This window comes from Aedes albopictus, chromosome 3 (assembly GCF_035046485.1).
Source record: "Aedes albopictus strain Foshan chromosome 3, AalbF5, whole genome shotgun sequence".
Lineage (NCBI taxonomy): Eukaryota > Metazoa > Arthropoda > Insecta > Diptera > Culicidae > Aedes > Aedes albopictus.
This window is the reverse complement of record NC_085138.1, coordinates 207,679,412-207,700,017: the sequence shown is the minus strand read 5'-3', so window position 1 is coordinate 207,700,017 and position 20,606 is coordinate 207,679,412. Positions and strand designations below refer to the sequence as shown.

General features: G+C 39.1%; 1 protein-coding gene and 1 long non-coding RNA gene across 11 annotated transcripts in view; one reads left to right on the top strand and one right to left on the bottom strand.

Annotated features, from left to right (window-relative positions):
- The window catches only part of LOC109432733 (innexin shaking-B), a 434,999-nt gene that overhangs the window by 263,753 nt on the left and 150,640 nt on the right, over window positions 1-20,606 (top strand). For all 10 annotated transcript variants that reach the window (XM_062861050.1, XM_062861049.1, XM_062861044.1 and 7 more), the window contains one exon: window positions 12,781-12,970. In XM_062861050.1, coding sequence (XP_062717034.1) covers window positions 12,781-12,970 — 190 coding nt within the window. The remainder of the gene's footprint in view (window positions 1-12,780; window positions 12,971-20,606) is intronic.
- LOC134292170 (uncharacterized) overlaps window positions 1-20,606 on the bottom strand; it is a 288,122-nt gene that overhangs the window by 205,616 nt on the left and 61,900 nt on the right. The gene's annotated exons all lie outside the window — the stretch shown is intronic.

Sequence of the window (20,606 nt, the reverse complement as noted above, 5' to 3'; positions counted from 1 at the left end):
TGCGGTGAACACTAGAAAAGTTTACTTAATTGATCCATTGATTTAGGCTTGGAAGAGGAGAACAGGGTTTTCGTAATTCGATGGATTTGATGCAACAGTTGTCATAATTACACCAAGCGAGCGTGTGATGTTTGATGGTTTGTGCAAGGAGTGGAAGGGGAAGCGAGACATGTTTTGTTTACTGATCCGGATGCTGGATTCAAGAATGGATTGTTGATTATACCAAGGGTTGCTGAAACTTGGTTGTTGAAGATTGGCTAGCTATCTGTACGCGGATGGTTGGGATTGGAATGAGAAAATTTGGCTGGACTTTGTGCATCATTGAATTGCGCACTTGAGAAGTTGGCTGAAAAATAAAATATCTAGTGTTGAAAGGAGTTGACGTATATGATTAATAAATCTTCCACCGTACACCGAAGGGGTCAGCAATATTATGAAAAGCCGTGTGTAGTTCGAATAAAGCATACGTTCGGAGAGTGACACACGTGGCTTCTATCAAACCAAATGAGTATAAGGCACAGACAGAAAACGTGACTAAGAAGAAAAAATAGTGACATCAAGGTTTGAGTTCATTGTGGATGACTAAGATGTGTTGTGCCATGAAAATTAGAATTTTTTAGAGGTAAAGATATCCTTAAGGTATGCTTTTGTTTGGATTTGTTAAGTGTTGGAACTCACATCGACCTGGAAACCTCTGCACCAATGGAAACAGTCAGCTGGTTGAAGAGTTAAAACATTTGGAGTGTTAAAACAGGCATTGTCCTATGTATTTAAGCATTTTGTCTTACTTAAAAAAAAGTTTCTCTCATATACATTATTTATATTCATTTATTCACTTGCTTGACGCATTGGTACAGTGCAGCTTATATAACTCTATCGAACTTTGACGAATAGAGTGGCTTCTCTAAATAATTTCCTTGCCATGGAAAAGTGTGTATGTGTAACTATTGACAAAGCTATTGACTGTTGTTCATTGATAAAAGGTTGGAATAAAAATTGGAAAAGGTTTGAAAAGCCAAGGGGAAGTTATTCGAAAATAGTTGAGCCACGTCGCATCACGTTGATGTTGGGGAGCATGTGGGCCGGCATGCAAAGATGCAAGGAGGTTGATGGTAGCTGCTGAACACTGAGTCTTGTTTTGTGGATTGTTCTAACAATTTGTGTGACGGGGTTTGATAATTAAGAAGGGGAAGGTTATGGATCGTTGTTTCTGGTTTCGCGGATGTGTTTTCGTGTTTGACAGATGTTGGATCTCCAGTTAGTCTAATGCAGTGATGCTTGGGCTGAAGCATACCTCGGGCCAAATTGAGATTTAGCGTCTAAGCCGCGGGCCGCAGTTTGAGCAACACTGGTCTAATGGATAGGGCTTGCAATTTCCAACCCAGAGAAGCTGAGTTGGATTCCCGTCTCGATCGTAAGGTATTCGAGACTTCCTAGTTGTGATATATCAATGAGTTTTCCACAATGTGCAAATTCGTCCAATAGCAGGTGGGGAAGGTCCTTGATGTTAGATTGCTTATGGAATGTTGCGACTGGGCTGGCAAAAGTCCAGCGGAGGCGTTGTGGATTGTTGTTTTCAAGTATTGAGTTGCATAGTGTAAATAATGGGTGCTGAGTGATAATAAGGCTTGCATTTCAGAGCATGGCTTAAATTTGCTGAATTCAAAGGAGTCTGTAGTTTTAGTGTTATTTAAAGAGAGATTGTTTAGATGTCAGGTTCATATCATTTTTTTAAAGAAAGATGGGGGTGTAGGGTTTGTACTGGCATGCACTTTCTATGTTTACATTGAGTGTGTAGATAGTGCGAAATGAGCAGTTACGAATGAGCGTGTAGAGTGACAGTTGCGAGGAAGTGGAGCGTCGGCGGACGGCGGACAGCGAACATGTGGGAAGTGTGGTGAATCCGACCGACCGGAGAAAAGCTTCTGGTCTGGAGAGCTGGAGTTTGCCGTTGCGAGAGTTGCTTCCGGAAGTGGACCCTACAGGCGCTACTCGTAGCTCCTGGATGCCATTGGTAATAATGTAAGTTTTTTTTTCGATAGTCGAAGGATCATAAAGGCCACCGTAATTTTTCTTTTCGATATGCTATGCCGTTAAGTCGCTGATTTCGCGTTTCTTTGCCATTTTTCTCATTGAGCGCATATAATTCACCCAAATCTTATTTTTGGTGGCAGCGATAGCTTTCCTAATCCATGTTTACCTTGGACAACCAGTGGACACCTTCGGGAATAGTTGCCCTTGCTTTTTTTCGGTCTAAGACTGTTTTACGGTTCTCCTGAACACTCCTGAAATGTCTTTTTTAACATTTGCGCGTGGACAAGTCCCGACTACCGCTGCTACTCCTTCATGGTGCAAATTTTAAACTTAAGAAATCGGATTTTTTTTAACCGCAACCTACTGTGATATGAGTTAGAGCTTACGTGCATGCAATAAAAGCCAAGACATTATGTGTACAGGTGATATGGGTACCTTATTTTTTTACGATGGTGCAAACATTATCCCGCATACGGTAAAGTGCTAGGGTCTAACTTACCGTAATCGGTCGGCCGAGGACCGACCCGTCGAGAGTCCGACTGCACACTAATTGTCTTACCAATAAGTGATTGAGAGACAGTGCCCGAAGCTCTTAACAATTAAAAATTATTTCCTCTTCCGCTTTGCCACATATGTGCACAACAGTGTATGTGTTAGATGTTCATCTTAACCCATCCACTTCTTAACAATTTTAAGGTTTGTTTGCACTTTTTCAATTATAAAACTGTCAATACTGCTGCGATTTCAAGTCAAGTCAAGTTAACACTTGACAGTGTTAACTTAATATAATAACATATATTCAATCAAATTTTGAGCCAATTTGGCATGACACTTTCAAAATTAGAAAACTTTGAATGTCACAATAGTATAAAACAATTTTGCATGTTGCAAATTTTGGCTACATATACGACCACTACTTTTTATCCGTTCGACCGAATCGAATGAAATTTTAATACAAAATTTCTATATACGTGGCGTATGTACAGAATTTTTTTATTAGTATCTTTTCAGTATTTCTGACTCAAGCGTTACATATATGTAAAACTAGCTGTACCCGGCAAACTCTGTCTTGCCTACTGCGTTTTTTGACGTTTCATGTGTCTAGCCAAGACCAAGTCCCCGGTCAAAATGTAGGGTCTGGGACCATTTGGGCAGGAGCTCCTATTTTGGGCACTTGCTGCTATAAATCAGTCATTCTTGAACCGATTGACTTGATTTTTGAGACACGATCAGATACTCACAGTATCTAGCAATGTGCAAAAATTCAAGTAAATCGGTTTTAAATTTACTGAGTTATAGCAGCAAGTGCCCAAAATAGGTGCTCCTGCCCAAATGGTCCCAGACCCTATGGAAGATCGATTTTCAAAAACTCTCAATTTCTCCATGTTTTTTGCCTCATAAACCTTCCTTGGGTGAAAACTAACAGAACAAAACTTAGACGACCGAATCGGACCATCCGTTCGCAAGTTATGCGCGGTCCCACGTATGCCACTGCATTTTTATATATATGTAAAATATTTGTTATTTTTATTCCTTGTTTGTACAAGATTCCCAAAACCCAAATTTCTCGCGTCGCAGATGTCTTCGTCAATACTAAACCGATTCTGATAAAATTTTGATGGCATCATCTACACATAATAAACTGTTGCTGGTTGAAAAATCAGCTTTTCTGGTGCACGCAATCAGAAGTTATACACTATTGGCCGTGGTGCAATTTGAGTCGGGACACCCTTTAGTTGTCAGCAGTTCCTGTCTTAAAATTTGACTTCTAGGGCATTTAGTTAATTTTTGATAAATCATCGAAAAAACTAGAAAATGAGGAATTCTACAACTTTGAAGGCTCGATGAAACAAACCCCCTCGTAGGGGTGAGAATGCGTAAATTTTCATACACTTGTAGTTTAGAGGAAAATTAACGAACTCCAAATATTTTTTCATCATTTGCACATGCTTTACCAATGATCACATTCCAGTGATCAAAGAACTTTTCCATGCAAAGAAGCAAAAGTTATTGAGCAATGAATGTGGAAGTATGCATTCCTGCTCCATTCACACCCCAGAAGACAGTAGGTACATAAAATGTGTTTATGCTGAGAGTAAGTTAACCGACTGCTTATTTATTTATATATGGACACATCAACAGGTAAACAATAGCCCCAATGATGTTTAACCTAATCCTAGACTTATTTCTATTTTTAACAATAACTTTGTCATACTTAAGGGTAGAGTTACACAAGTCAAGAGTACATAAAATTCAATACAAAAAAAAAATACACAGCAATTAAACACAACTAACGGGAACTGCTAAAATATCTGGAAAAAGTTCGGCGGAGAATGCGGCGAGGGGTATTAAAGTCAAAATAGGAGGCTACCCGGTTGAAGACCTTTTGGATGCCAACTACGGCTCCATACATGCTATAGTTTGACCATCTATGTGGCAAGTGAAGCAGGAGGTTGTTGCGTAGTGCTCTAGGAGCAGCGTACAAATTTATTTGTTCCATAATAGTTGGGCAGTCAATACGACCTTGCAGAGCGTCCGCTATGAATAGGGCTCTTGCTGTATTGCGTCTTACATGTAAGGGTTCTAGGTCAATAAGTTGGCAGCGATTTTCATAGCTAGGGAGACGGAAGGGATTTCTCCACGGTAGCCTTCGGAGCGCGAAATCGCCTTTGCACGGACTCAATCCTCTCGACACCGTTATTGTAGGATGGACTCCAAACTTCGAAGCAGTATTCCAAAATGATAATGATTTGAGACAGTATACGTCAGTGAAATTTTTAGCTGTCCTAAAGATGAATCCGAGAATTCGTGAAGCCTTGCTTGTGTTTGAATGTTAAGCTTGTATCTAATATCACTCCCAGATCCTTCACGTGATCCACTCGTCCTATTTCGGAACCAAAAAGATAATAGTTGAAACGTATCGGTCTTTTCTTCCTCGAGAAAGTTATTACCGAGCATTTTGCAGGGTTAACAATCATTCAGTTGACAGAGCACCAATCCGTAAAACATTGAACCTGTTGCTGGAGAAGATTGAAATCATCGAAAGATCGATCGACTGCTGATGATGATTGTTCCGGGTAACCAGGGATCGCCACAGTACCACCCCCCTCAATTGTTTCAATACCGGCGGGGAATCCTTACGTGATGACCTGATCGGGTTTGATATGCTGGAGCTTCGGGTTCATCATAGTTCTGGATTGGTGGTAGTTCATCGGCCTCAATTAAGACTGCTTTCAGACGGTCGATGGATATCGGAAATTTCTTTCCATTGATGTCTTTAATGCAGACTATGTTATTCCGACGGATTACTCGGAAATGCCCATTATAGGGTTGCGTTCAAGGTAGCTCGACAGATGCAATCCTCATGAAAACGTGGCAGCAGGTGCTCGATTCTTTCTGGATAAAGGTTGTTGGCTTGTCATGGTTGTTTATTGGAGTGGGCCGAAGCTGGGCCGTTTGCTTCTTCTGTTCGGTAAAACTCCGGTGATGATTGCTAGGCGTTTCGATGAAAAATTATTCGGATAGTCGTAGGGTTGTTCCGAAAGTTGCTTCTACATCGGAGACTTGCAGGTCTTCTATGATCGCGATCTTCAGTTGTCGGTGGGTCCCTTCGATTTGCCCGATGGCTTGGGGATGATACGGTGTCATTTTCAGATAAGTGATTCCCAAAATCCTTCTCAGATCTCGGAAGTGCTTGGATTCGAACTGCCTTTCAAGAACGATGGTCAACTTAACTGATACTCTAAACTGGGCAATCCAGCTGCTCACGAAAGCTTGCGCAACTGTAACAGCTGTCATGTTGGGAATCGGGATCACCATCGGCCAACGCATGAACGGCCATCGTCAAACGGTACGCGTTCCCGTTAGATGGCGGTAAAGGACCGATGAAGTCCATGTGTATATAGGCGAACCTTTCATCTAAAGTTGTGATCTGGCGCTTTGCTGTGTTGGTGAATCTTCGACTTATGGAAGGCTACGTAACGAGTGACGAAAGTCGTGCAGTCTCGTCTAATGGATGGCCATTAGAGTGGGTTGTATGAGGAATTTGAAATTGAATCGCATCAACCCAAAAAAAAGCTTATTCGGATCATATTAGCGTCCAAAACAAATGTGCAAAATTATGGAGCGATTAGCTGCATCTCCCTACTCCGCATTGCGATTGAAATTTGTATGGGAATTGACATGGGAAAACTCACATGTTTGCATTTTTCTCATAAGGGGTTGAATTGTTCTTCAACTTCAACTTCAACTGTATAATCGACGACGTTCAGGTATTGCCTTGGATGTACCGTAAAACTTTGTCTAAGACTGCAAACTCAAGCAACACACATGTCATATAAGAGTTAAGGCAGCGCATGTTTTGGTTGCATAGAAGTTAACTTGACGTTATCCTAACATAATGTTAAAATTACGTCAAATTTACCTCTGTACATACATCAAAACTTGTTCTGCCGTAACTCTTATAAAACATGTGTGTTGCTTGGGAAGCAACAAAAAAAGTTATAACGTATAGATTGTCCGATGGTGTTCAACATTCAAAATGTAAAGGAATATCAGATATGAGAAGGCCGGCTCCAGAGGCACGTTATCCTCCATTTGGGACATTTGTGCCATCGCCAATAATAACAGCCTATGTCATCATCTACCTGAGGGAAAGGAAGGAAATAAGGATAGGGATGGGGATAAGGACAGGTAGGGAAATATGGAAAAAATACCCTGGAAGAGGGTACTAACGCATAAGCCCTACCACAATGGGTTCAAGCAGCGTCCTGAAAAGGGCACTGTAATATCGCATAAAGCGAAAGAGAGCCTATAGCCCTTTACCACAGCGGGTTAAGAACAACAGAATATCCAGAAGATTCAGGTTTCTGAAGTCAGTTTCACTTAATAAGCGTTTATCGAATACTCGGAAACGCAGTTACGCAAAAACTGGACAGATACATATCAAATTATACGAAGTTCCATAATCGGATTCACAGCTATCACATACAATGTGACGGCTGAGTCGGCAGTGAGGCTTTAGGACATTTGGTCGAATGACGTTTGGTCGAATGACATTTGGTCGAAAGTACATTTGGTCGAACGGACATTTCGTCGAATGGACATTTGGTCGAAACCCATTTTGTGGAAGTAAAAGCATATGACATTTAGTCGCAAGGACAATTCGTCGAATGGACATCTGGTCGAATAGACATCTGGCACTATTTGATTAAGGACAAGGTATTTGGAGTACATAGCCCAAATTTACTAGAGCAGCGTTTTTTAGAACCGTTGATCGGATTATGATGAAAATGCATCACGCTGTTGACAACCACTGAGCAATCAGCGTGATGCATTCTCGGCCATATCCGTTCAACGGTTCAAAAAACGGTGCTCTAGAAAATTTGAGCTATGTACTCCAAATACCTTGTCCTTATATGAGATTTGAGTGGAATATAATATCTATTGTGGTAACTGAACTTATTTGGTTGTATAGCAAAGCAAAAGCAAAGCAAAGATAACCGTACACATCGTAGTTGCTACTCCGTGATTGACCAGAACAATCGAAGTTGCACAGAGATCCAAAGAATGGTGCTTGGGACTAGCTACACACTCTCAATGTGCACAAATCGAGAGTTCAATATTTTAAAGTCAATAACGGCGCCGGCCACGTCCTTACGGTCATCGGAAAAGAGGAAGGAATGTTAATTCGACAACCGTTGTTACTAGAAACCGTGGAATCCACAGCATCCCCACAGTTGCCTCGGGAAGGAGTATTTGTTAGTAGGGTAGAGTAAGGTGTGGATCTTGGAGCCACCTTTGGTAGGTGATATGATCTACAAGTGATATGAAAATACTCGACACGGTCTTCATCCCTATTATGATTTATTTGGTCGCGATATTAAGAGTAATGTACATACGTCGACGATCGCTCCACACTAAACGCGTCACTGCATTGATCGTTAACACTACCGTGAAAACCGACTTTCCCACGAAAGTTATCGCGCGCTTCTGATTTTGCATTCAATATTCGCGTCCCCATCTTGCTACAGAGAAAACCAACCGACTCACTGGGGCTGTTCGGGCTCTAAAGAATTTGATCATCAATATTAATTTCTATTCCCGATCAGCCTAGATAGCCGTGTAGTGGCGGTAGCAGTTACCTCAACTGGCTAAGAATATCTTGCCTAATCCGGTGGTAAAAGTCCACCAAACAAGCGACCCCTAATTCATGGTGTTAAGCGTACCGTGCCTAGGAATGAATGGTTAGGGGGGTCTAATAAAAACTTAACCGTGAACGGAGCCTGTGGAGTACCAGGGCACCCTCCACAGTATGTTGCCCTTACTGTGTTAAACGGAGCAATGACGCAGTGGACCTTATTTGTCTCCGGGATAATCGGCCACTTTTCTTACGTCTCAATTCCGAGGCTTAATAATAGTGAGTAAATGATTTTTTTTATGGCAGGAATTAAGTTCGTACAGGTAAACCTTCATCACGCAAAAGGTGCTTCTGCTGTGTTGAGTCGAAGGTTTAAAAAAGAAGAACTGGAAGTGGCGCTTATTCAAGAGCCATGGTCCAATAAACGAAAGATTCTTGATGTTCTGACACAAAATAGTAAACTATTTTATGATGAGCAACAAGATTCACCCAGAACCGCTGTCTTAGTACGCAAAACGTTAAAATGCTATCCTATTACAGAGTTTATCAGAAAGGAAATTGTTGCGGTCATGGTAGAGGTACCAACCACTAGGGGTAAAACTGAGATCGCTGTGGCTTCAGCTTACTTTCCTGGTGATGTTCCTGAGGTACCTCCTCTTGAGATCGCATCATTTGTTCAATTCTGTAAAGAAAACAACAAATCGTTTATCATTGGCTGTGACGCCAATGCGCATCACACGGTTTGGGGTAGAACGGATATTAACAGTCGAGGTGAGTCACTATTAGAATATCTGTCTTCCAACAATATAGACATTTGCAATAATGGTAATAAACCTACTTTCTAAAATGTAATCAGACAAGAGATCTTGGATCTAACACTGTGCAATGCTGCAATCTTTGACAAGATCACAAACTGGCACGTGTCAGATGAGATTTCTCTATCTGATCATAAACAAATACATAATCTTCAATTGGAGTGGTGGAGATTATTCTAGAACCGCATTTAGAAATACCAGGAGGACAAACTGGGATCAATATGTAGAATTGTTGAATTCGCATTCATTTACAATGGGAGAAACTATTGATTCAACCCAAAAGTTGGAATCATTTTCTCAAAGGGTAAATGAAAGTATCATCAATTCCTTTAACAGAAGTTGTCCCACCATACAATCGTCTTCTACTAGAGACGTGCCATGGTGGAACTTTAAACTGGATCGCCTTAGAAAATTTTCTCGTAAAATGTTCAATAGAGCGAAACAAACGGGAGATTGGACTCATTACAGGAAAGCCCTGACTGAGTACAACAACGAAATACGAAAATTTAAAAGAAAGTCTTGGATGCTGACATGTGAAAACATAAACAGTACTCCTGTAGTTGCAAGACTCCAGAAAACGCTTGCAAAAGATCATTCAAATGAATTGGGAAACCTGAAGCGCGACGATGGAGCTTTTACCAAAACTCCTCGTGAAGCTTTGGATTTAATGATGGAAACCCATTTTCCGGGTTCGGTTCTAAGTGTGGATTCTAATGATACTATATCTCTGGAAGGTAAAGGATGTCCTAGTTTAAACTCTTCGGAGTCAACTAGTACAATAAACACCGCCTCAGATTTAGCTGATGAAATCTTCACGAAGGCCAGAGTGGAAAATGCAATCAGATCTTTTCAGCCTTTTAAATCTGCAGGAGTTGATGGAATATTTCCAGCACTGATTCAAAATGGAGAAGCGGTGTTGGTTCCATCACTAATTGAAATGTTCAAGGCTAGTTTAAGATTTAATTATGTTCCATCAAAATGGAGATTTGTAAAAGTTATCTTTATACCAAAAAAGGGGAAGCGAGACAAGACGCATCCCAAAGCATACAGGCCAATTAGTCTTTCTTCAGTTTTGTTGAAGACTATGTAAAAGGTTTTGAAGGATTTTATTAATTCTTCTTACATAAAAGAGCATCCCCTATCTGACTTCCAGTTTGCTTATCAATCTGGTAAGTCAACGGTTACGGCACTTCATTGTAACAGTATAGCGGGCAATAATCTGTGCGTTCGCGCGTAAGCAACCAACGAATGCTTTAACAGTACGGGTCAATTTAAAAGCGATAGCGAAGCTAACGCTACCTTAGCCAGGACCCATCTAGAGCGATCGGTGATCATTCACCGTGTATAACAGTTATACTGTTATGACTTTTATTTTGATTTTCTCCTCATCACATCAGCCAAACTGATGAGCCTCATCAGATGGAAAACGTCATAATAATCTGTCCCGCGAGTTTTCCTCCTGAGTCATTTTCAACAACCTGTTCTCTTTGAACTTTGGACGTCGTAGGAAACAGTTGATTTAAACAGTTGATAAAACAGTATAATTTATAGTGGAAAACTAGCCAGAAGAGGCTGTTTTATCTTTCCTCGTAAATGTGGTTCGTGGACCACTGTGCGCTGGGCGTTCGGGGCATCTGCCCAATAAATAGGACGCTGGGCGGATACGGGTTAATGGGTCACATTCGATATAGTACTAGATTTGTAGTAATGAGCTGAATTTTTGTATGGTGAGAAGGTCAATTCTCCGTTTCTGCAAAGAAATGGTGCAAAAAGCGAGGGTATTATGATTCCTTGCCTAATTTGATGATGTTTGAGCAAATCTTTGGATAAATATGTTGTTTATGTTGCAAGAAATGGAGAAAATAACAACACTGCTGCCCAAAGTTTTGTTCAAATAGCATCACATTAGACAAGGAATCATAATACCCACGCTTTTTGCACCATTTCATTGCAGAAATGGAGAATTGGCCTTCTCACCATACTAAAATTCAGCTCATTACTGCAAATCTAGTACTTCACCGATCTGTCCTATTGTTATTCCTTACGTGTTAAACAGAGTTGCTATGCTATTCGGTTTTCAGTCAAAAACGTTTTTCACATGCCTTAGATCGGCTAAGGAAAAACCTGTGGCGAATTTTCTTTGAAAAAGTGATTTCCTCACAGGTAATCGTATGGAAACTTAAAACAGCTGGTGCTAAAATATGGTTTCTCCGATTGAGCTGAAATTTTACACAGTTGATATGGGGCCAGCATGGAACTCAAAAAGTGTACAGGAGGAAAATGCCTTTTTATGTTCCATGCCAGTGAATATGCACAATGATTATCGCTATGACGCCTACCTAGTATTATTTTGATATACTATGTTAGTTTTTTCATGATTAAATGAATCACCAAATCGCTTTGGCCAAATTTGGCAAACTAGGCATGAACAACAACCTCCTCATATGGCTTCGATCCTATTTCACCGGTCGCAGTATGTCTGTGAAAATTGGTGACTACGTCTCTTCACCGTTCACGGTATGGTCCGGCGTTCCCCAAGGCAGTCATCTAGGACCATTTTTATTTCTGTTGTATATGAATGATGTCAACTCTATGCTCAAATGCTTGAAACTTTCATATGCTGACGACCTGAAGCTGTATTTTGTGATCAAGCAACGTCAAGACGCAGTGTTTTTGCAACGACAGCTTGAAATTTTCGCTGCATGGTGTTCCTTAAATCGGATGTCACTAAATGTGTCGAAATGTTCTGTTATTTCATTCGGCCGTAAAAGTCCCTTTTCCATTTTGACTACGCTTTGGAAGGTGTCCAATTGAAGCGCGAATCGACAGTCAAGGATCTAGGAGTCCTGCTTGACTCGAAACTGACATTCAAAGACCACGTCGCCTATGTCGTGGCGAAAGCATCGTCGCAACTTGGTTTCCTCTTTCGCTTTGCCAAAAAGTTCAAGGACATTTACTGCCTGAAGACGCTGTATTGCTCAATTGTGCGGCCCATCCTGGAGTACTCGGCAGTCATCTGGGCCCCTTTTTACGACAACGATACTCAACGCATCGAAAGAGTTCAGCGAAAATTCATTCGTTTTGCGCTACGTCATCTCAGGTGGAGGAATCCTCTAGTATTGCCTAGCTACGAGAGTCGCTGTCAGCTTATCAATTTGGAAACTCTTAGTGCAAGACGCAACGTGGCCAAAGCCAGCTTTATTAAAGATCTCCTGCAAGGTAACATCGACTGTCCCAATCTGCTTGGAATGCTGCATATTAACACTCGACGACGTAGTCTGAGGTCTCATCCGTTCCTCAACCTTCCGTCAACAAGCACCAATTACAGCGCTCATGAGCCTATTCGTGATATGTCTCGTCTGTTCAATACTTGTTATTCTGTATTCGATTTTAATGTGTCACGTGAGGTCAATAAGCGTAGTTTTAAGCGTGTTTTTTTGTTAATGTTTAGCTGTAATTTTGTAGTTGTATTACTTGTGTCATTGGGGTGAAAATTTTACCTGTTGACTTTATATGTATAAATAAATAAATAAATGATGTATTTTTTATGTATGTATTTTTTATGATCGAACTTATGAGAATAAGTTTGATTACACGTAAAGTGAAATTGTTAAATGCAATAATCGTCATAATTCTATCTGAGGTACTATTAGAGATTCTTTTTTTAAAAAACGAACTCGAAAAATATAGTATTTTATGTAATCCAACATTTGAAAAGCGATACGATCAATTGACATGTTGTCTCCAAATTATGCTAACATTAAATTAATCTTTTTTTTATTAACATTATAGAGATATCCCTGAAGACGTGCTTAATACATATTGTTGGATCCACTCAACATACACAGTAGTTGACGCCTTTATGAAGAAACAAGGTCAAGAAGTGCCATTTCCAGGAGTAGATAACTCACAACGAAGCGGTGCATTGACAATTAGGCATACAAAGTACTATCAATGGGTAGCATTTACTTTATTTTTTCAGGTAAGTAAAATACGTAATATTTTAATGCATCTTCATACACTCATATTCACAATGGACACAATCAATCATATCATTAGCCACAGCATACAGTAATGAGTATTTAACATCGCTTGGACTCGATTGGATTTTATTGAAACTTCTAGTTCATGTTTTTGTCTTTCTCGTACACTAAGTGTACTGGAAAGGCTATATGTTCACTCCAAAAATGAGTTTTTTTTTATTTGGTCGGGACTCTACACGAATAAATAAGACTAAGATAAGCATTTGTTTTGTGCATATGGATATCACTCATAACATTTATGTTAGGTAATTACATGTTGAGCCGATACGAGGAATATCGAAAACCTGAAGGCTAGAGAACCTTCTTCCAGAGGGCTTCTATTTTGGACCACCAAGTGAACCCATCGCTTTAAATTTTGAATTTTCGTTGATATATAGTTTATTTTATTTTATTGATATGGGCCAAGTCTCCAATGCAAGTCCTGAAACTCATATTGTCCAAAATACACCTTGGGTTTTTTTTAAAAGGTATTGCAACCTCTTTGGCCCGGCGGTTCTTAAGTCATTGAGCTCAAGGATTAGGAAAGGTGGGAAAGTGCTATTCGTGGCCGAGCGGCTAACGGCGTCAGTCGTTTAGGTGTATCGTAAGCCTCGGAGTGTGGGTTCGATTCTCGCTCCATTTGAGGAAAGCTTTTCGCCAAACGGAAAATTCTTCACTGGGCCACTGGATGTTAAATGTGTTGTCCGTTGTCTAATGTTAATATAATGTTCAGTCTGTGCGGCCTCTGGCCGAAGACGGTATAATTGTTTTTATATTATTTTGGTGTATTGAGCTGTGAAAAGAATGCATGACAATTCAATGTTCAATGTAAGTTTCCTTTATGTTGTTTTCGGTGGTATTCAGCGAATATTTAGCACCCTATTTGCCTTATTGATGTGGGTTCATAATTGGTCCCGCTCTAGAGGCCTGTTCTCTTCACTTCGAAATCAAGAGTGAGTCCGTGTGATCAATCGATTATAACTGGGCTAGATGATAATCATTTAACTAAACGAATAACGCTCGACAAATGGTGCATGGTTTAAACATAAAACAACAAGAACACATGTTAGTACTGTTAAATGATATTCACTGTTAGACTTCGGTCAAAATCGCAACGCTGTCCAACGCTGTTCCGAAATTATTATTCTCCGCGCCAGAAATGAATGAATATGCAATCCGTAGTTTTATGGAGAATATATTTTTCCTACAGGAGGCAATTAGAACAGATTTGAATTACAAACTATGAAATTCATGATTGTACGACATATCCCCGAAAACCAGTTCCCTGAATGAAGTTTCCCCGAAAGTTTTTTCTCAGAAAAACGATTCCCCGAACGGACCGTTTCCCCGAATGGACCGTTTCCTCGAAATAGTTACAATACTACTTTAATACTAGTTTCTGAAGATTTTTTTATTGATTCTACTGTCCGAAGTAGTCATTGCAACGAAATAGCGGAAAACTAGCCTGAGTACAAGGAAATGTGCTGGATTTAGAAAGGCTGTTCAATGATTTTTACTTCCTATGATTTGAGACAATTTGGGAATGGATGCCCGAGCAGAAGAAAATATCAACAGCATAATGAAATATGTTATTTTGGCCTAATAACTGTATAATGGAATCAGTATTTTTTATGTTATTAGCATTACATATTATGTTATAAACTTGACTGTCATAAGCGGCAAAATAACAAATATCATAACAAAAAATGTTCCTAAAAGAATAATTCAATAACATGTTTTGTTAGATCAATTACTACTTAATAACAGGGAATTTGTAAACTTGTTACTGTTGTGTTATTCTTCAGCACATATTTGTGCATTCTCTATAGCAGCATAATAACTAAACATGTTCTACAAAAAATATAGAGTAAAGTGGGGCAAAAGTTCGAGTGGGCAAGAGTTTCTTTTGAAGTTTTTGAACTCAATTCAAAATATTTCTTTCGGGTGTCAAGGTTGTTCGAACCCTTTTTGAAAAAGAATCTTTCACTTCAAAAATTATGAAAATTGATCAATATTTCGAGAAGTTATGACAAAATGTTGGTTTTTGATCAAAAAATTGTAACATGCGATGGCCCTTCCAATGCATGGAATGAAATTTTAATGAAATCGAATTCGATATTTTATTTTGGGGCGTAACTAGGTATATTTTGAAGATGCTTTAGCATGTATAACTTTTTGCAAAAAAGATTTGGAAATCGTATTTTACACATAGTGGGGCAAAAGTTCGAATTGTGGGGCAAAAGTTCGAGTCATGTGGCAACTTTAGGTATAAACCTAAAATTGTGCAAAATGTGCAAAATGTGCATATTATCTCTAAGAGTGATGGAGTTAGTGAGAAAATTCGATAAAAGTTGAAAAAAAATGTTGTTTTATCTTAATTTGGCAGAAAACTACTAATTTATGGTGTAATAAATTTAACCCTGATTTGGGTAAAATCCAAATCGAATTTTAAAGTGTATTCCAGTTCTAACATCAAATATTAAGTGGTTTCAGGTATTCCTATTACCAAAGTGTCAAAATAGTGTGCTACGGTTAGCGAAATTCCACAAACACTAGATTCGAACTTTTGCCCCAGTGGTGGGGCAAGAGTTCGAATAAAACACACACATACAAAAAGTGTTGTAACTCAAAATTGAAAAGACATTTGGCGTAACTTTGTTCAGCAAAATTTTTGCTCATGGATGGTAGAATCACCACACGGTATTTATTTATTTATATCTGCTTCGATTTTTTGAAATAGGTTGAATTATCAACTAAGGTCGAACTTTTGCCCCACCTTACTCTACTAATTTTTGGTGTAGTAAATTTAACCCTAATTTGGGTTGAATCCAGATTGAACTTTGAAGTGCATTTTAGTTCCAACATCAAATATTAATTGGTATTAGGTATTCAGATAACCAAAGCGTCGAAATAGTGTGCTACGGTGAACGAAATTCCACAAACACTATATTCGAACTTTTGCCTCATAAAAAAAGTGTTGTAACTCAAAATTTAAAAGACATTTGGCGTAACTTTGTTTAGCAAATTTTTATCTCATGGATGGTAGAATCACCACACGGTATTCATTTATTTTTATCTGCATCGATTTCTTGCAAAAAGTTGAATTTTCAACTAAGGTCGAACTTTTGCCCCACCTTACTCTAACGCTTATAGATGCTAGAACATTTGGACACAAAAAAAATCTATGATAAATATAGCAGCATTAAAATTACTGATGATTATTTGAACAGTTTATCTTGAAAGAACAGCCTATACTTGAAAGAAGGGAAATTTTATTATAAAAAAGGTTATCAATCAGGCCAAAACTTGGGTCAAAAAGTAATGACCGTCAGTGTCAGAAGCATGTCAGACTGAAGTTCGTTGGACCGAAGCTCATAAGGCCGAAAGTGTCGTTAGGCCGGATGGGTCATCAGTCCGATTGAGTTTAAAGCCATGAACGGGCAATCTAGTTGAATGTTTTGAATGTATTATATGCATAAACGTCACAAGAACTACCTATTTGATTGATTGATTTGTCTTTATTGAAGAGACTTTCAGCCCTTGGCTGGTTCGTCTCTAACTACCTATTTAAAAAAAAAAAAATAACAACGGTGATGAAGTAGCTGTAAAGAAAAGAAGAATAATTAAACAGTTTGACCGACAAAAAATCCAATACTAAAAAGAATATCTGACTTCTAAAAGAAAGTAATTCTGTCATGGGGTAGTCAGAAGTTTAATGACCGTCCAATAAACTATGCAGCAGTACATCCCAGATAAAATGTTGACAGATTGATCATCAATATTTCCATAACAGTTTAACATCATCATCAAAAAATCATCTATTCAGGAAATCTTATAAATTCATGGAAGTTTATTCCAGTATCGGTGTCCGATCATTCGACCGAATTCCGTTTGGCCGAATTTAAATCGGAGGAAGGTAGAGGAACTTTTTGACATGCTGGCAAGCTATATGGTCATTAGAAATATTTCCTTCTTTTGTTCGTGGGTTATTCTTACTAGTTTTCCATTCAGAGATTAGTTGACGCTGAAACTGACATGATTTTATCAGAGATTTATCCTCCTTTAAAACATAGGCTGTTCTGTCGAGTTATAGTGATGTGGGCAACAGTGCACTGCAGTGTCATAATCACTTGAGCTCATAATTCATTTTCGGCGAAACGGCATTCAGCCAAACGGCGTTCGACCATATGATACTTAACTCCCAGTATTAGAATGCACTAGATTCGAGGAATGCTAAAAAAACTCAAGGGACTCAAAACATCTTCTACGACTTCGAAAACAAATTTGAACATCTTTTATGGGGCCGTCCATATACCACGTGGACAGGAAAATCATGGTTTTTGACCCCCTCCCCCCTCCCCGTGGACTAGCGTGGACTTTTCATTGACCCCTACCCCCCTCCCCCAATGTCCACGTGGACATCCGAAAAAAAACATATTTTTTTCTTAAATAAACGGATTTTTTTTTATAATAATGTTTTCTTTTCTTCGTAAACATTGCCTTAAATATAATTGAAAACGCGAAACCAGTTTTCTCGTTTAAAACTGAAATTTTCGCAGTGAAAATGTGTTCACTGTACTCCATTCTCCACCCACAATAAAGTGAATACATTTTCACTGCGGAAATATCAGTTTTGAACGAGAAAACTGCTTTCGCATTTTCAATGATGACGATTATGTCAATCAAGAATCCTTCAACCTTAATAACTTTATGAATAACAAATTTTATATAGGCGAATTCGACGGATACTAACGATCACTTTTTTCTCTGGTGGCTGGAATGAGAACCATATGAAAAGTGTGACTTCGCCAAAATTTGCCATGGCGCAGCATAGGCAAAGTGCACTTTTTTCACTTTTTCATATCGAATGCCGCATTGTAGAGAAACAAACGAGCACTTTTTGGAAAGAAAATTTAATTCTCTTTCAGAAGCGCTAAGAAATGGTAGGTGCTTACGAACAATTTATTTGATAAATTTGAGGAGCTCTTGCTATGCCTCCGACTGGCGATCTTCCGGATTTTTTGTTAGCTGGACAATCCGGTGTCTATCGGTGGGCATCAAGAATGATGATAATGGAAGCCATTACCAATGGAAAATAACAACTACCAAGTTAGTTAATTTTGAAGACGAAAAATTGACTTTTTGAAGTAAACAAACGATTTTCACATAATCTCACCTAGCGCCTCTACAATTGGGGGTCATTCGAACTTTTCTATAGCCTTATATAAAATACAAAAAAGTTATTATTTATATATTTTGACAAAAAAAAATACAGGAAGAAACTTTTTGAGTGACTTCACTACTTCGAAGTAGTTTACAAAATTTGATATGAAACTTCTAGAAATCCACACAGAACTTCAATGAAAACTTTCTGACTGAAACATCAACATTTGCATGGTCTACACTCCATTTTAAATCTCCAGATTATTCCTTGATGAAAAAAAGTAAATAATTTATTTCTTAATTCTTATGTCAATGTTGTCCACGTGGACATTTGACGAACCCCCACCCCCCTCTCCGTGGACAAGCGTGGACTTTTCTCGAACCCCCTCCCCCCTCCAAGTTGTCCACGTGGTATATGGACGGCCCCTATGAAGAAAATTAGGAAGACAGCTAAACTACCCATTCGGCTTTACGTATTTCGGCGAACTTTGGTTATACGTACTTTGGCCTAATGACCGGATCCCCTTGGTTGTGCATTAAAGTCTTTACGACCCAAGTGTATCATGTCAGCGTGGTGAGCGTGAGCTGAGGCACAAAGAGTATTGAATGACACATGCAATACCCTTTTCGGGGAAATGGTACATTCGGGGAAACATTTTTCGGGGAAATGGTACATTCGGGGAAATAACTTTCGGGAAAACTGCATTCGGGGAACTGGTTTTCGGGGAAATGTCGTACAATCGAAATTCATACTTTTCAAATGTTTTGTTAATCTGTTACACGAAGCAACTACTTAAGCTAAACTATCTCCTATCTCAATGAACGTGCTAGGCAAAACGCCCTCACGCTAGTTCATTACATAAGTGAAGCTTCGTCCGATGCTAGCAAACTAGACGTTGAATTGAACCGTACAAGCCCAAGAATGACAAGAATATTCAAAACAAAAGCGTGGAAAATGATGATTTTCCACATCTGAAAATATTGTTTTATTTGAAGCGCACGCAATTTAAGCGATTGCGCGCTGATTATATGAAATCAACCTATTAACTACCATTCGCTTCCTACCGCTTCCATTTGCTGCCGTAAATAGTAAGATGGAGCCGCCAGGTATTTCATTAGAATTCAAAGCAAGAAATGCCAGAGGTCGTATTGCCCCACCTCACAGTGCGTTTTCCCGATACACTGAAGTTTTTTTTACGACGGTAATGGTACCGCGTAAAATAAAACCTCGTAAAAAAACCGCGTTATTTCAAAAAAAACGTCGTAAAAAAACGCGTTATTTCAAAAACCGTCGTAAAAAAGTCCGCGTTATTTCAAAAAAACGTCGTAAAAAAGTCAAAAAATCAAGTCACGTTAGATGTAATCCTGTCTATTTTGCGCGTGTTTTTGAAAAAACTCGGTTTTTTTAACGACGGGTTTCAAAATAACGCGGTTTTTTACGACGTTTTTTTTTGGAATAACGCGTTTTTTACGCGGTACCGCGTAAAAAACCGCGTAAAAAACCGCGTAAAAAACTTCAGTGTAGTTATTTATGTAACGAGTTGCGAAAAGTTGATTTTTTCAGCACGAGTCGTACATTTATCCAACGAGGCTTGGATAACCCTTCATATATAGGATCGCCCACGTCTAAACCTGAGTAGTCTCTGATTGCTTTAACAGTAGAAGCTTAGGCTCCCATTCCCTACCAACCAGATAACCGGGTTTTGCAAACTAAACATTATTTATGGCAACACTTTAAGCGGCATGCCATGGGCGTAGCCAGAGGGGGGGGCAGAGGGGGCCGTGGCCCTTCCCCTCCCAGGCCACCATTTTTGTTTTTAGTTCAAGCCAACTCAATAATTATCTATAATTCAGAGTTCCTGAAAAAAAAATAAATAAAAAACTCAATCATTTTAATAATTAAGGTTTTTATCTACAATGATCAAACCGTTTTTACTCGAGAACCCCAGGAAATTTCGCCAAGGATTTCTTCAAGAGAACCACTTCAATCTTATCATATAATTATACCAAAAAATAAGCTTGGTTGAATGTGAGGCGTACTTCAGTACCGGTGGTGATGATTGAATAATTTAACACATGACGGACAGCGTGTCCGCCTAAGATTTTGCTTGAGATAGAATGTCTCGTTTTCTTTATTACGTTTCTCTTAAATACTAGTTTACACTTTTCTTCTCCGTTCAGGTACGTGACCCAAACATGTGAGTAGGCAAATAACTTAACGGTGTAGTGTCTGGCATTGGCTACAAACTTTGTTTTATTATTTTATTGTGGGTAACCCCTAGAAGGTTAAGGCGTTTCGCTTCTGATGTTTATAATGTGATGTTTTTGGGTAAAACCGTTGGTGAGTTTGTTTTGAGTGAAACCGTAAGTTTCTCGTAGACAAAAGAACTAATGACAATGACAATTAGACATTTTGGAATTTATGCTGTTGTT